The 13,622-nt window shown below is 45.3% G+C and overlaps 1 protein-coding gene across 1 annotated transcript in view; it reads left to right on the top strand.

The window, feature by feature from the left end:
* Window positions 1-13,622, top strand: part of elp4 (elongator acetyltransferase complex subunit 4) — a 50,543-nt gene that overhangs the window by 3,340 nt on the left and 33,581 nt on the right. Inside the window, exons 3-7 of the mRNA XM_071907086.2 lie at window positions 2,752-2,873; window positions 3,838-3,972; window positions 5,449-5,585; window positions 8,357-8,441; window positions 10,825-11,013. Of these exons, the coding sequence (XP_071763187.1) occupies window positions 2,752-2,873; window positions 3,838-3,972; window positions 5,449-5,585; window positions 8,357-8,441; window positions 10,825-11,013 (668 nt within the window). The remainder of the gene's footprint in view (window positions 1-2,751; window positions 2,874-3,837; window positions 3,973-5,448; window positions 5,586-8,356; window positions 8,442-10,824; window positions 11,014-13,622) is intronic.

Genomic DNA, 13,622 nt, shown 5'->3' with positions numbered 1-13,622 from the left:
TCCCTTCCATTTTCTGAATCAATGTACGGTTGGTTTCATCTGGTAATGAGAGACACAGTAAAGGTGAAATGTGTGTGCGCACTCTCTTGTGTTTGTCTCCAAAAGAGTGGCGTGTTGTGAGTGTGTGTGTGTGTGTGTGTGCGTGTGTGTGCGTGCGTGTGCGTGCGCTGTCCGTGTGTCTGTTTTGTTGCGTGTGCGGGGGAGTTTGGAGTGTGTATTTGTTTGTGTTAGTTTCAGGCGGTCGTCTCCTACAGTCTCCCCCTTTAGCTGTGATGGCCTGTTTGTGAGACACAGACATAAAATTATCAGACTGGTCGTTGTCTGCCTTTGATGTGTCTTGAGCTGTCCACCCAGATTTGTCAACCAGAGGGGGATCAGCCCAGTATGGCTGCTGTCTGAAGATCTCTCATCTCTTGTGTTTTTATAAGAGAAGGAACAAAGCTTGCTAGCTCTTATTAGGTTGACCATGTATGGTTGCGTTCCATTAACTGAGGTGAATGTATTTTTCCCTAAATGCATTCATGATAATTACTATAAAATTTGAACAAATTGTCTCACATATGTGGCGTTTTTTCACAGCTTTCAGATGTGCTTTGAATAAGAATTTTAACCAAAGTTTGAATTTTGTTGATGTAGTAGACGATAAGGGACAATTTGATAGAAAGTTTTTTGGTCCATTATGATTCACGCTGTGACTGAACAATCAGGCCTTATAGTTGGACAAATACAACATATTTAAGCCCTAGTATAATTACAAGACATGCAATGAGAAAGTATAGCAAAATGTAGCCTAAATGCAATTGAGGTGCTTAGTAGCAATAATAAAAGACTCTGTAGTCCAAAGAGTCATAAAAGGGGGAAAACATTCTGACCTAGATATTTTTTATCTCCTCCCCCTGCAGCTTTAGCAGATATGATTCAGGACTTTCGCACTCCCACTCTCCTGTTCAAAGGCAAATTAAGTAGAGGCGTCCCCCACCTCCCACCCCTTACTAAACCTTAGTCAAAATAAGCAAAAAAAGAAAAATCATCCCATGACTGTCCAGAGTGACTGATCTACCTCAAAGATATGACCCTCCCCCACCCCCTGTTGCTCCTATACCCCCCCGTCCCCCCACCCTCCCCTTACCCCCCGCCTCGACAGCCTAATGACTCCTGGAGGTTCCATTTGTAAGGCTCCCATAGAAACACAGCCACAATAGGCCCCATCTTGAGAGGGCCCATCTGGGAGTCTTTGTGGGGCCTGCTGAAAGCCACAAAGGCCTGCTGACCTAGAAACCCATCAATAAGAGAACAGGGAGCCCCACCGACAACAAATTGAAGAGCCATGGAATTTCCTGGGCCATCCTAAGTCCGTAGGTGAGGACATAGACCGGGAACGTGGGAGGGGGGGATTCTCCGGATGTTCGGGATGACACGTCAGGATGTCATTCCCAAGCTGTCGGCTGCATACCCATTACCTTAAACTGTCACTGCTGCCTTTGTCCTTGTGCCCACTGTTTGTCATTGTGTGGAGAGGCCTATGACATCCTTACAAAATGGTGGTTGTGACAGGAAGCAGCAGTAGCATGCTGTGTAGAGTTATGTGGCCAGCTGAAGGGGGTTCATAGTGATGATGCCGGCTTTTTTGTGGTTTTGGGGTCTGGAATGGCCGGGTGGCTACTTTGTGTGGTCTGAGAATGACTACCTTTAGGAGAATGAGCTGGATGTTTTGCATCACTCACCCGCCCATTCCATGCCAGTTAAGTCTGTGACTCTAGTCAAGATGAGATTGCAATGTGCACTCACCAAGCCAACATTTTGGCATGAAGGTGCAAAATTTTCTTGGCAGAGCAAAGGTGTGTTCTGATAAAAACAAACATGCGGCAAGCACACCTCCCGGATGTCACTGAGAATTACCCTCTCTTCTCGTGCTTAAAAATCTCTCTTATGACTTGTGCACGCCTCAGATATTGTTTTTTGTAAATAAATAATCTAGATGTGAAAAATACAAGGAGCACATGACAATGAAAGGATGCCATTGCCATCAGAATCCACATGAAACACAGGTAGATAAAAGTGAGCTGGATGTCAAGGAGCATTTTGAGGAGAGTCACTATCCGATCCTACTTCCGCCTCCCTCTGTCATTTGGCCTGACAGCTGGGCTATACCTTTGGGTTCAGCGGGAGGGGTCAGGTGAATGCTCCAGACAGGTGTCTCCCTCTCACCTCCTGGGATATGATAGGTGAAAGTGAATGGGAATACTGTTGAGACCTTGACAGGGGAGGTGGAGGTGTCATCCCTACTTTGATACCCAGGTAGCAAGATGACACCTGTGTTCCTGTGCCATGTTGATTGCCACTTCATCGCTTCCTACAAAGGGTAGCCAGGATGTGGTCCTTATATCAATTACAGTCAGCCACTGTGATGTGGTAATGAAGCACTGGATCTGCGGTGTGTGACTGAACGGACAGAATAGAGAGACAAGCTACACTATATGATGGACTTGTTGATCCTTGTTAGGGTTATGAGACAAGAGGTTGATATATTTCTTTGGAGGGAACATGTTTTGGTTATTTGATCAGTGAAGCCTGTACTTAGATCCCTACATACGATGTTTGCTGTATGGCACTGTATGACAGTTTTTTCTGTGTGTGTGTGTGTGTGTGAGAGAGAGAGAGAGAGTTTGGCTGCGTGTTTTGTGGTTGTGTGTGTTTTCCACTAACACTCAGATTTAGCATTTATTTACTTGTTTGTTTATTCTTTCTCAGAGGAGGACCGATATGATAGCTACTCTCGTATGATCTTAAAGTACTTCCTGGCAGAAGGAGTGGTGTGTCGACATGAACTCTTCGTGGCGGCGGCTCAAGACAACCCAGATGACATCCTACAGGTATGAGAGGAAGTGTTGTGCACTCCTGTAGCGACATACTTCAACAAACAATCCATAAAGAAGTGAAAATGGCCTCAATATGTCTATTTTAACATCATGCCCACTGCTTTGTCCCCTTTTTTACTGTTTTGAGTTGAAATGATGTACAGATGTAGCTATCATAGAAATCCCAATATCTACTGCATGCTTGCTGCAGTACTGTTGTACTATTGCTCCAAATTGTTGAAAAACTTTTTTGTGTCTCTTTTTAGCCATCAGAAGATATAGGAAATGCTCTGACACCTATCTGTTTAAGAAGTGGCAGTTTTGTTTTGCAATATATTATTGATTTTTTTAAATATATATTCAATAAGACATTAAAATGCATCAAAGGGGGGCTTCTTCGATGGCTACCACTGTACAGTATGCAGCCTATTTTATGTTGTTCAGATCTGTGATACAGCAGGTATTAGAGGCTCACTCAGCTTTCCCCAGGGTGTGTGAGGGTCAGTGGGGGTATCTGAGAGGTCGAGGGTGGCATGGCAGTGGCATTGTTGAGATGCTTCCCTCTGTGAAGAGGAGCGGAGTCCCAGAAGCTGACTGCCACCCAGCATACAGGAGGTGGGCCTCTCTCCCACTGATTGATAGTGGGAGGGGTCACCACCTCACCCTCTCTTTACATATCAAAGGCTTATTAAGAGAGGGGGACTCCCTATGGGGATATATCACATCGTTTAGTGTTTTCACAGCTAGGTTCACATTATGCTAATCTTTAGAGGCCGTGGTTGTAGTTTATGAAGGAGACTGTACTGTCTTGTACCACTGTGGCAAGTTGCACAGCACTGTTGTGCAGCTCTGTTTTTTACATGGCAGTGAGAATAACTAAAATGTCCCTTTGACCTTTCACAAACATTATTTAATTTAACATAGTAAACAAAAATTTGTATCAGATTACGGATTATGTTCATTGTCTCATTCTGTGCAGGAACTCCCTGCTCCCATCTTGGATGACATTGCCATCCACAAACCAGTGGAGCAGCACAGGCTGCCATGTGGCCCTCAGGACAGTCTGGACTCCATGAAGATCGCCTGGCGCTATCAGAATCTTCCAAAAGTGCAGGTAAGTAATCAGGGTGTCTAACATGATATACTTCATAAAATCAGTTATTATTGTTGTCTTGTAGCATCCCTGTACTACAGTATAGGCAACACATTAGAATGTAGGCAGAATCTTAATAATTTTTTCAAAGGTCCAATGTGTGTCTCTGTTAATGACGGTATGAGAAAGAACAGCACTGCCTCTCAGGTCTTAGGGGTTTGGCAATTGTCTCCACCACTAAATCCATCAGCTTCTAAACTCCTTTGTGGAGTGAATGAGGCTTCAGCCTCTCTTTTCAGAGCTGGACCAGATTACTCACACTTAGCTGGCAATAGGTAGGCTTTCACTGGTCCCCAACACACACATACACACATATACACACGCTTGCACCCCTGCTTAGCCTGGGAAACAGGAGTACTTTGCAGCCTGTGCATTGACATGTCTGCCCGCTCAACCCTATGACCCAGACCTGCGCCTCTGTCTTCCCCCAAATCCCTGCCTTTCCCCCTGCTAGGGTCGGCAGCCCTACACTCTTTCTTCCGCTTTGAGGAAAGGTGGCCCTCCCCTTCTTCTTCTCTGCAGTCTCCCCCCTTCAGTCTATAATCCATATCGCTATGTGGATTAACAGCACACAGAGTGTGTCCCTGGGGATCCTCTCCCTCTTTCTCTCTCCCTGGAAACTTCTTTATATCTGTGTCCTTTCCTCACCTCTCCCCCTTCCCCTGTAAAATCGTCTTTACAAACCGCCAGTAAGCCCCACCAGAGGATTTGCATCCCAAATTCACCCCTAGAGTCCACGCTTAGTTTCCCCTTACACACACCTCTCCTGCCTTTGCCCACTGTGTCGTTCTCCCGATGAAGACATCAGATCAAAGGTGAGGCCGTCAGGGCGGGGATGGAACGCTAAGCGGGTTGCCTCGCTCACAAAGAGAAGATGAGCCCCTGACCCCCCTGCCCTGCTGACCCCCTCGTCCCGCCAGGAGAGGGACACACCGGGGGCCCTAATCCAGATTAGGAGTAGATTAAGGGCCCCTCTGACAATGGAGTCCCTGCTTTCACTGGGAGAGAAGAGCTAAAACTCTCTCTTTCAGCTGCAGGAAAACATCCGCCTTCCCCTGCGTCCCTGACACGTTTGCTTTCACAGCCAGAAGTGGACATTTATGTGAAGAAATGATTAAGAGCATGGTCGTAGTGGTTATTTAACTTCTCTGCTGTAGGAATGTTGAGGAATGACCCATAAACAATGCAATTGCATTACCATAGTGTTGTGAAGCACACTCATTTAACATATTAGAAAGGCAAATACGATTATTTTTCTTGATGAATTGATTCGTTCTTCTCTGGAATTAGCTTTGAATGCACATCATTTGTTGTAAGAAGTTGAAAGTGAGCAGTTGAGTGGTACAAGGGTGATTGAAAATTTGTTTAAATGTTCTTTAATGCTAGGGCTTCAATTTTCTCACGCCTTAACACAAATTTGACTTGTTGACCCCTCAGAGCGCCCTGGCGTCCTCATCTAGGTTCGGGCACTACTATGACGTCTCCAAGACGATGGAGCCAGAAATTCGCCAGGCAGCCAACTGCCACCGCTTCTACCTTCCAGAGCATCCCGCCCAGTCATCACCCACACACAGGTAAAACGACCAGACATCATCCACAGAACACAGGGAAACCAATGAGACATCATCCGCAGAACACAAGTACACAAACACGACATCATCCGCAAAACACAGTTACACAAATAAGACATCATCCGCAGAACACAGGTAAGCAAACGTGACATAATCCACAGAATACAGGTAAATCAACAATACAGATTGACCACCATAATTTAAAGAGCACATATAAACCCTTCAACCAGCATATGCATTAGCCAAGAATCAATCCGAGAGGCAGAAACTCCAGATTAAACTGGTGTAATGTGCAGCCCTTCGCTAGGGATACTCCATTATAAGAGTTTAGCAAACTGTGTCATGGATTAAACAGTGAGACTGAGCTGCATTCATTACCCCTAGCAGTTGAAAAAGACAAATACAACTTCTAAGTTTTGTATAAATAATGAGTGAGATGTCTTTCCTTTGTCACTACATTGAATTGCATAAAAAAGGTACCAATCATTAACAGTCATTAACTGAAACTTCAGTCACTCTGTTCATTTCCCTGATTGCTTACAAGGATGAAAGCATAAAACATTCCAATTTTTAAACATATTTATATGCAGCGTCCAGTTTCAACAAAACAGGTTTTTGGTAGATTTGTAGTACTCTTGAATAATCCAGTATCATTACAGGCTCCATGGGTTGTATGATTTTATGAGGTTTAATCAGTTAATAAAAGCTTCAGAAAAATCGGCTTGATTCGTCCTTCATTCTGAGTAGCTTGCCACAGGCCCCAGACATTCAGCCTCTTGGAAAGGTTGTGTACGTCTATTCAAATAAGGGTCTTGTTTGCCCAGAGTGTTTGATTTCTCCTGTGTTAAGTGTACTTAGGGTTCAGAGGTCATGCAGGCTCTTTACTTAGAGAGCGCTGCTGAACACACAAGGGCACACGTAGACACACTCACACACACACTGGGTAAATATAGCAATCTGGACCACAGAGGATGAGGAGAAGGCTTTATAGAACCCCTCTGCTTTTATTTCAGCAAACAGAGACTGTTTAACACAGCATCCATGCAAACACATTAGATACTGTGTATATTCAGTTTAAAGTATGCATTTTCACAAACGTAGTCCCTGGAATGGACAGCCTTTCATTGCTGATATTGTTCTGGTCATCAAGTTAGAACTTAATGATGCTTATTCATTGGGAACAAATTAAATAATCAAATATCTTCTCCATTGTCTTATCCAGTATTGTGCAGTGGTTTAGTGATGAAGAGTCTGTCAATGGCATGGTGGTGCTGCTGTGCTGTCTTGGCCTCTGAATGGGTTATAGATCTGACAGACATTTTGACAGCAGGAAACTACACCTGCACTGCTCCATTGTGCCCCCAGCCCCGCCCCAATACAGACACACACATACACACACACACACACACACTCAACACATTACACGCACATACACATACACCACACAGACTCCTAAGCAGGCTACTCCCCCTTGCACGTGTCCACAGCCCCATGTTGATACCCTAGCTGTTAAATTGCTCCGTTTCACTTGAAGGCATAATTGGCACAAATTGCTCTCTAGGTGATACAGATCCTGTTGTTTAAGACCAAGCATCCCCCTCTCCCCTCCTTTCTTCCCTTACTGAAAGAGGAACACTGAGCTAAAGGAGCTTCCCCGTGTATGTTCCTAATTAGCTGACGCACTAGCCCCTGTAGCTAAGCACCTAGACCTTATTGCTACCTGAATGAAGGGTGCTCAGTAGGGGTAGCTCAAACACAATGCCCTCCTACACAATGGCCGCCAACCAGAGGAAACCAGTCAGGGGCAGCCTCCCCGCTCAACCGCATGTCAAACCATCCCAGCCCCCTAACCTCAGAGCAGGGGCAGGGGCAGAGAGGCCAAGGAGGGTAGGTGTCCCTCATTCACCAAACCAGCTCTATCATTAGCCTCAGCGGGGTCAGGAGGCACCATTGTTTGGCTGAATAATTGAAATAGAGTACATGGATATGCTCGGCGCAAGTGTAAGCAACACAAGCGCGTATCACTGTTCTTTATGCAGGGCTGTTGGCGTGTGACCAATCTATGTGTATCAGCTTTTGTAGCCCGCAGGTCGAATTGACAACTGACATAGCAGCCCACTGTGACTTGCTACAGAGTGGTCATTACAATGGTGGGGTGTTCTTAAGTGGAGGGTCCTGTGTAAAATGATGGGGTTAACATTCCTATTGGCCATGCTATAGACACACGGCTGGCTCAGCAGTAATCCATCTCTCGACTGTTGCTAACCGTTGGTCGGATGGAACTGTATGTCCTTTGTCGGCGGTGCACATCTTACCCCTGATTAAACACCAAAATGCTGTTCCCTGCTAATTTTAGATATCAACCCATTAATTCCCCCCTCCTTCTCAGTTATCATCTTTATTGTGTGTGCGTGTGTCTGTTTGTGCGTATGCGCGTCTCATCTGTCTGTCTGTCTGTCTGTCTCGGCACAATCAGATCCTCAGGGAGCTGACAGAGGACCAGTCATGTTGTAATTTAATCAACCAAATAAATTAATTGGATCTCTTGATATGGATCATCTGTCTGCTTCAGCGGTTACAGAAAAGCACAGTCAGGAGGAACATGCTGCAGTCATAGAGGATTAAGCTACTGCGGTGATAGGCTTGGCCCAGTTTTATCAAAATGGTTTCAATTACAACTTACATGTCCTAAATAACCCTTGTTTCTTCTCTTTCCGATCGTCGTCTTCTCCTCCACTACGTCCACCCTCTCCTCCATCCTGTACTCTCTCCAGCCCCATGCTTGAGTCCTACTCTGCGTTGCTTAAGTCCCTTCAAGAGGTCATACACAGAGAGGGCTTTGATGGAGCAGCACCCATGGTAAGAATCTTGGAAACTGTTTATATTAGTATTGGATGTGTCTCTTTCAGTCTGAATTCAGAGATTTCTCTTATCTTGTATTGCATTATATTTTCAGCCATTTTAAACAAAACTACGCATCGTTTTAATAAACAGCAATCCTAGTTTTACTGACCATTAATAGTCTAGTCAAACCTCTCTGGAGAAGCTACCATGTGTTCAGTGCAATACATTAGACAAACATTATTTTTTAAAAAGGAGGTAGATCTGCATCTCTAACCCCAAGCTCTACTGTCACATTCCAACCACCACCTCTCTCTACTATGTTTACCTCTCCTCTCACCTGCCTGGGTTGGCCTCACCTGTGTGTCCCAGCTGTGTGTGTCTTACCTTTGACATACATCTTTTTAATAATCATCAATCCTCTGCAGAATGCCAGAAACGTCCTTGGCCCCGTCTGTCTCTCTTGGCGTTCCTATTTATGTTTTCCACAGGGCCAAGTGTACTTCTGTTAACGCTGTGTGGTGTGTGTGTGTGCGTGTGTGTATGTGTGTGTGTCTTATTCACCTACATTCTGTGACCCCTCTGCTCGTCACCTGGAGCCACCTCTCCCCCTGTCACTCACACACAGGGCTTACCTCCAGTACGCACCCCTCCCTCCCCAAGTGCTGTCACTCACACGCCAGATTAACTGCTGACATCATCAAAGCGCTGTGGCCGCCTGACATGCTGTTGGCACAGTCCAGGAATGCAGACAGGCACAGAGCGACATGGGCACTGGCACAAGAATGCTCAGTATGGGTGATTGTGAGTGTGTGTGAGTTTGTTTATTTGTTTATTTGCTATATCTGCCATCGCGGGCCGTTAACTGGACGCACATTTCATATTGATTGGAGCATTTCAGGAACAGATTCGAACAAGGCTTAATCTTCCTGAGCGCCATATTTGCTTGGAGCCTTTTGAGATGAGTTGAACAGGAGTGGCAGCAGGGTTGTGAGTCTCCGCTGAGGCTGGCTGGTGATTAGGTTGTGGTCCCAGGCTGGCTATAGTCTATATGGCTGGCCTCTGGTCCTTGGCTGGACTCTACTGGCACTGTTCCCTGGCTTTTCTATAGGCTAAACTATAGGAGTTAAGTTTGGCCTCTCCTCCTGATGTTGCCACGGCAACAGTCGTGTTACCACAGTTCCCCCCCTGCTGGGCTCCAGACATAGAAATAGATTTCTAATTCTATGGCTCCCAAGACCTGTGTAGGCAAAGCCTGATAAACAAAGAGAGGGAACATCTAATAACGACAATGGCAAACACACACACACACACAAACACATACTTATGATGGTAATACCTAAGTTTGATAAGGTATAGAGATGCAGGACCGAGGGTGAATGGTCTGGAGGAGGATGAATGTAGAGTCCAGTGTGAGAGCCCCTCCCTGGGGAAACTATGAGCCAACTGTGGAAACTCCCAGAAACAATGGGGTTTATTTATCTTAGATGCCCGCGATTCTGATTCAGACCCAAACGAAGCTTAGGTCATACTGTAGGGAGAGGAAGAGAGAAACAAGGAGATGGGGATTGGGGTGGAGGAGAATTGGGGAGGGTCAAGATAATAGAGGGGGAGGGCTAGAGTGGGCAGGGAGAGGAGAGGTTGGCAAAAAAAGGAAAAGAGAGCAGATTTTAGGCCAGAGCTTTGTTAATCACTCTTGGCTCTCACCTCAGTAATCAGGACCCGTTCTGAAGAAACCCGAGATAAAAGGCAATTGTACTAAAGGTTAAAAACCTCTCACAGTGTGGACAGGCTCCCCCATTCTCCCGGTTTCAGTGATATATGTCCCCACTCCAGCACTGTTTGACCACTTTGTCTCTTTCTGCATTAGTGTAGGTTACCGTTGATCTCTTGTGGTGTTGGTGGTGGCGGTGGTGGTGGTGGGGTTTCAAGGGAAGGCACTCCACCCTTACCCAGGCCCCCTTGGCTGCAGAGCATCGCTGTGGTGCCAAGAATGTGCTGGGGTTTCTGGGTGGCGGCCATATTGGAAGCCTGTCTGACAGGTCCATTGTGCGTGTGTCAGATGGCCTCTGTGATTGGGCAGTTGTGTCCAGTCACGTTTGGGCACTGTGTTCCGATCGTCTGTGCTGGTGAGCAGACTGTCCAGTTACTCGCTCCCAGAGTTTGGTAACACTACTCAAAACAACAGCACCTTTCCAAATTCATCCAAAAGCAGCAATCTGATAATGTTCAAATGTATTGCATGAACTTGATTATTAACTGAAATGTATTAAACTTTTGTGTTATTGTATTAATAGATATGTATGTTGCAAAAGAAAATGACGCACGTGTTCATGACTTCAATTTTCCAAATTTTGATATATTCTTGATCCCTTTCTCTATTTCTTCTTCTTTCTCGTAGTCAAAGTCAAGGAATATCCTGCGAATTGGGCTTCACTCTCTCGGCTCGGCTCTGTGGGGTGACGACCTGTGTTGCCGTGACAACCCCAGGCACAGCCACGCCCTCACCACCTTTCTCTACGGACTGCGTGCTTTGCTGAGGTCATCGCTCTCTGTTGCTGTAATTACTGTGCCTTCACATCTCATCCAGGTAAGTTGATGTTTCACACATCGGACACGCTGATGCAACTCCCATCAGCGTGACATCAGAATACGACTTTTCTGATAAACAACCACTGACTGGCCTGATATGTACACCGGTGTTCATAAGTTCAGTTACAGCGAGAACAGCCTGTCAGCAGTTGGGCTACAGCTCATAACCGAAGAGGGTTCTGCTTTTCTGACAGTGGACAGTTAGGATTTTGTGTGTGTTTGAGTTTATGTTTGGCCTATGTAGGTTTGCTTTGTCTCATTCTTAATGGGGCATGAAGTTTCTGTCTTTTGTGAAGGGGCCTCCTCTTGACCCTGTGGTTCAGTGTGCCCCTGGTATGACTCAGGCCTGCGAGGGGCCTCTTCCTCTGAGCATCCGTCCCACAACAGACCCAGTCGAGTGCACGCTTCATTCAAAGGCCTTTAAATCTATGTTTGTTTGTTTGCGCTTTTAATTACTTTCAACTGTACACAGTGATTGTGTGCCTGTGTTTGCACTTTATTCTCTTAGAAATATCCTTCTTTGTAGTTGTGTGTGTGTTTGGGTGTGGGTGTGTGTGTGTGTACGGGTCCGCGTGCATGTGTCTGTGTCCAGTCTGGCCTCTCAGTGTGAAGGTGGAGTCATCTGCTGAGGCATATGGCAAACCGCGTCCCTCCCCCAGACGGTCGACCATAGAAGCACACTCACCAGAAAAGCCATCTGAGACCTTTTCCGAGATGTTCTGTCTCTCCTACAGTTTAAACATCCAACTGCCTCATACTGCTGCCTCAACGGCATGGATACTGCATTATTTGAGATCCCTTTATGCAAAGATATAACTCGATGCTTAACTTTCAGAACAGCTGTGTTACCACGACATGCTCTGGCTCCAGGCCTATATGTTCAGTGCACAGCGGCCTTGGCCTAGTCAAAAAAGGTAGAGTAGCTAACTAGCAGATGTCAGCTGTGGTGGGAGCGGTCCCCCTGTCCCTCTCTGGCCTGGCCTCCAAACCCTTTAATCTGTCACCTCCCCCTCCGCCACCCTGGGGAGAGAAGTGCCTGAGTGGGTAGAGAAAAGGAGGAGAGGGGGAGAGTTTGGACTGAATCAGGTGTTGGATGATTAAGCCAACATGGAGGTAATGAGAGGCTGTTAAGATGGGCATCTACAAAATGACCGTGTTATTAGTTTAACATAGTGAATCTGACTTGACATTGTTGTCATAAGAAAAGATTCTAATTGACCGACTGATGTCACTGCCGTGTGCATGCTGCTGTGCACGCGCTCAGTCACTTTAAGTTAATGACCGCCGTGTGTCTGGTATTTTAAGAACAGACATGCGAGTAGCGCTACTTTCTGCCAGTGTCTTTGCTTAGATAATTAGCTTAGTTAGTCTGGCCCTTGGAAGACTGTCTAGACTGGTAGCAGTGGGCTAGCTGGCCGAGACTGCGCTGGACTCCCCATCCATTATTGAGCAGCTTGGGAAGCTGAGCAACTCACTGAAAGCCTCCTCACAGCAGCCCAGTGCCACAGTCCATCTGAAACATTAATTAGGCTTGTCCTAGCCCAGTTCTCCTCCATCATACTAATCTCCTGCTACCACACCCATCCCCATAAGTAAACACACACACACACAAACCACAGTCCTCCCTAAAATGCATCTATATGCACTTCACCTGCTGAGTCTGCGGAGTCTCCCCATGCAAATATTTAGAGTCAGAGCCCTCAGGAAGGCAGTTTTAGGACCACAGCCCTCTTTGGTGAGGCTGGAAGCGAGGGCTCGTTCAAAACCATCGCTGTTCTGTTTACTTTTGTTTTGTCTTTAATCATGCAGGCTTTGTCCAGGCCTGAACAGGTACTTGTAGTATAGTGTTATAATGATTAGCATAGTAACACCTTCCCAACCTCCTCAGTGCATTTTTAATTAACCTAGAAACTCCCATGTTTCCAATGATATCAAATATGTCATTCTTGTGGATAATAAAACGGTCAAGACAGCTTAATTGTAGGTGATGTAATGGCATTGTCATAAGAAAATATGTCTTAAGTCTGAAAGTATCACTTAATGTAGACATGCAATAGTTTATGAGAGGAGATAAAGAATAAGTGCATAACACATGCAGGATATGGATAAACTGTATTTATTACCTTTTAAACTACTTAGTCCAACTTTTTGCCATGTCCTCCTTTAATATCTTATATTTCAGAACAATTCTCATTGATTGTGAAATATGAATGTTTTACCACATTTTGTATGATGCTTTTTGTAGCTTATGTTTCTAGAAAAGTGGGCTGACTGTAGTGAATGTTAGATAACTAGCTACCATTGCTAATGTTACTTAGTAGCTGTTAATTGTGAATTTCCAGCAGTTTTATTTTTCCATCTCAATCTGTTTAATATTTTTGTATTGCAAAATGTCTTTTTTTTTTTTATATCTTTACATAACTAGTTCTGAACCAGGAACCATGTCTTAAGATAATCATCATGGAAACTGCCATATATCACATCTTTTTCATTTTAATGGGGTAACATAATGGGGTGACAATGTCTGTGTTCTGATGACATCACAGTTTTGGTAGGGGAAAGACTCTTGCCTCCATTTCTAGCTGTGGAGTTAAGGTATATTATCCT

The sequence above is a fragment of the Centroberyx gerrardi genome, chromosome 1, assembly GCF_048128805.1.
Source record: "Centroberyx gerrardi isolate f3 chromosome 1, fCenGer3.hap1.cur.20231027, whole genome shotgun sequence".
NCBI lineage: Eukaryota > Metazoa > Chordata > Actinopteri > Beryciformes > Berycidae > Centroberyx > Centroberyx gerrardi.
The sequence above is the reverse complement of the archived record's forward strand: the minus strand, read 5'-3'. Positions and strand labels throughout refer to the sequence as shown.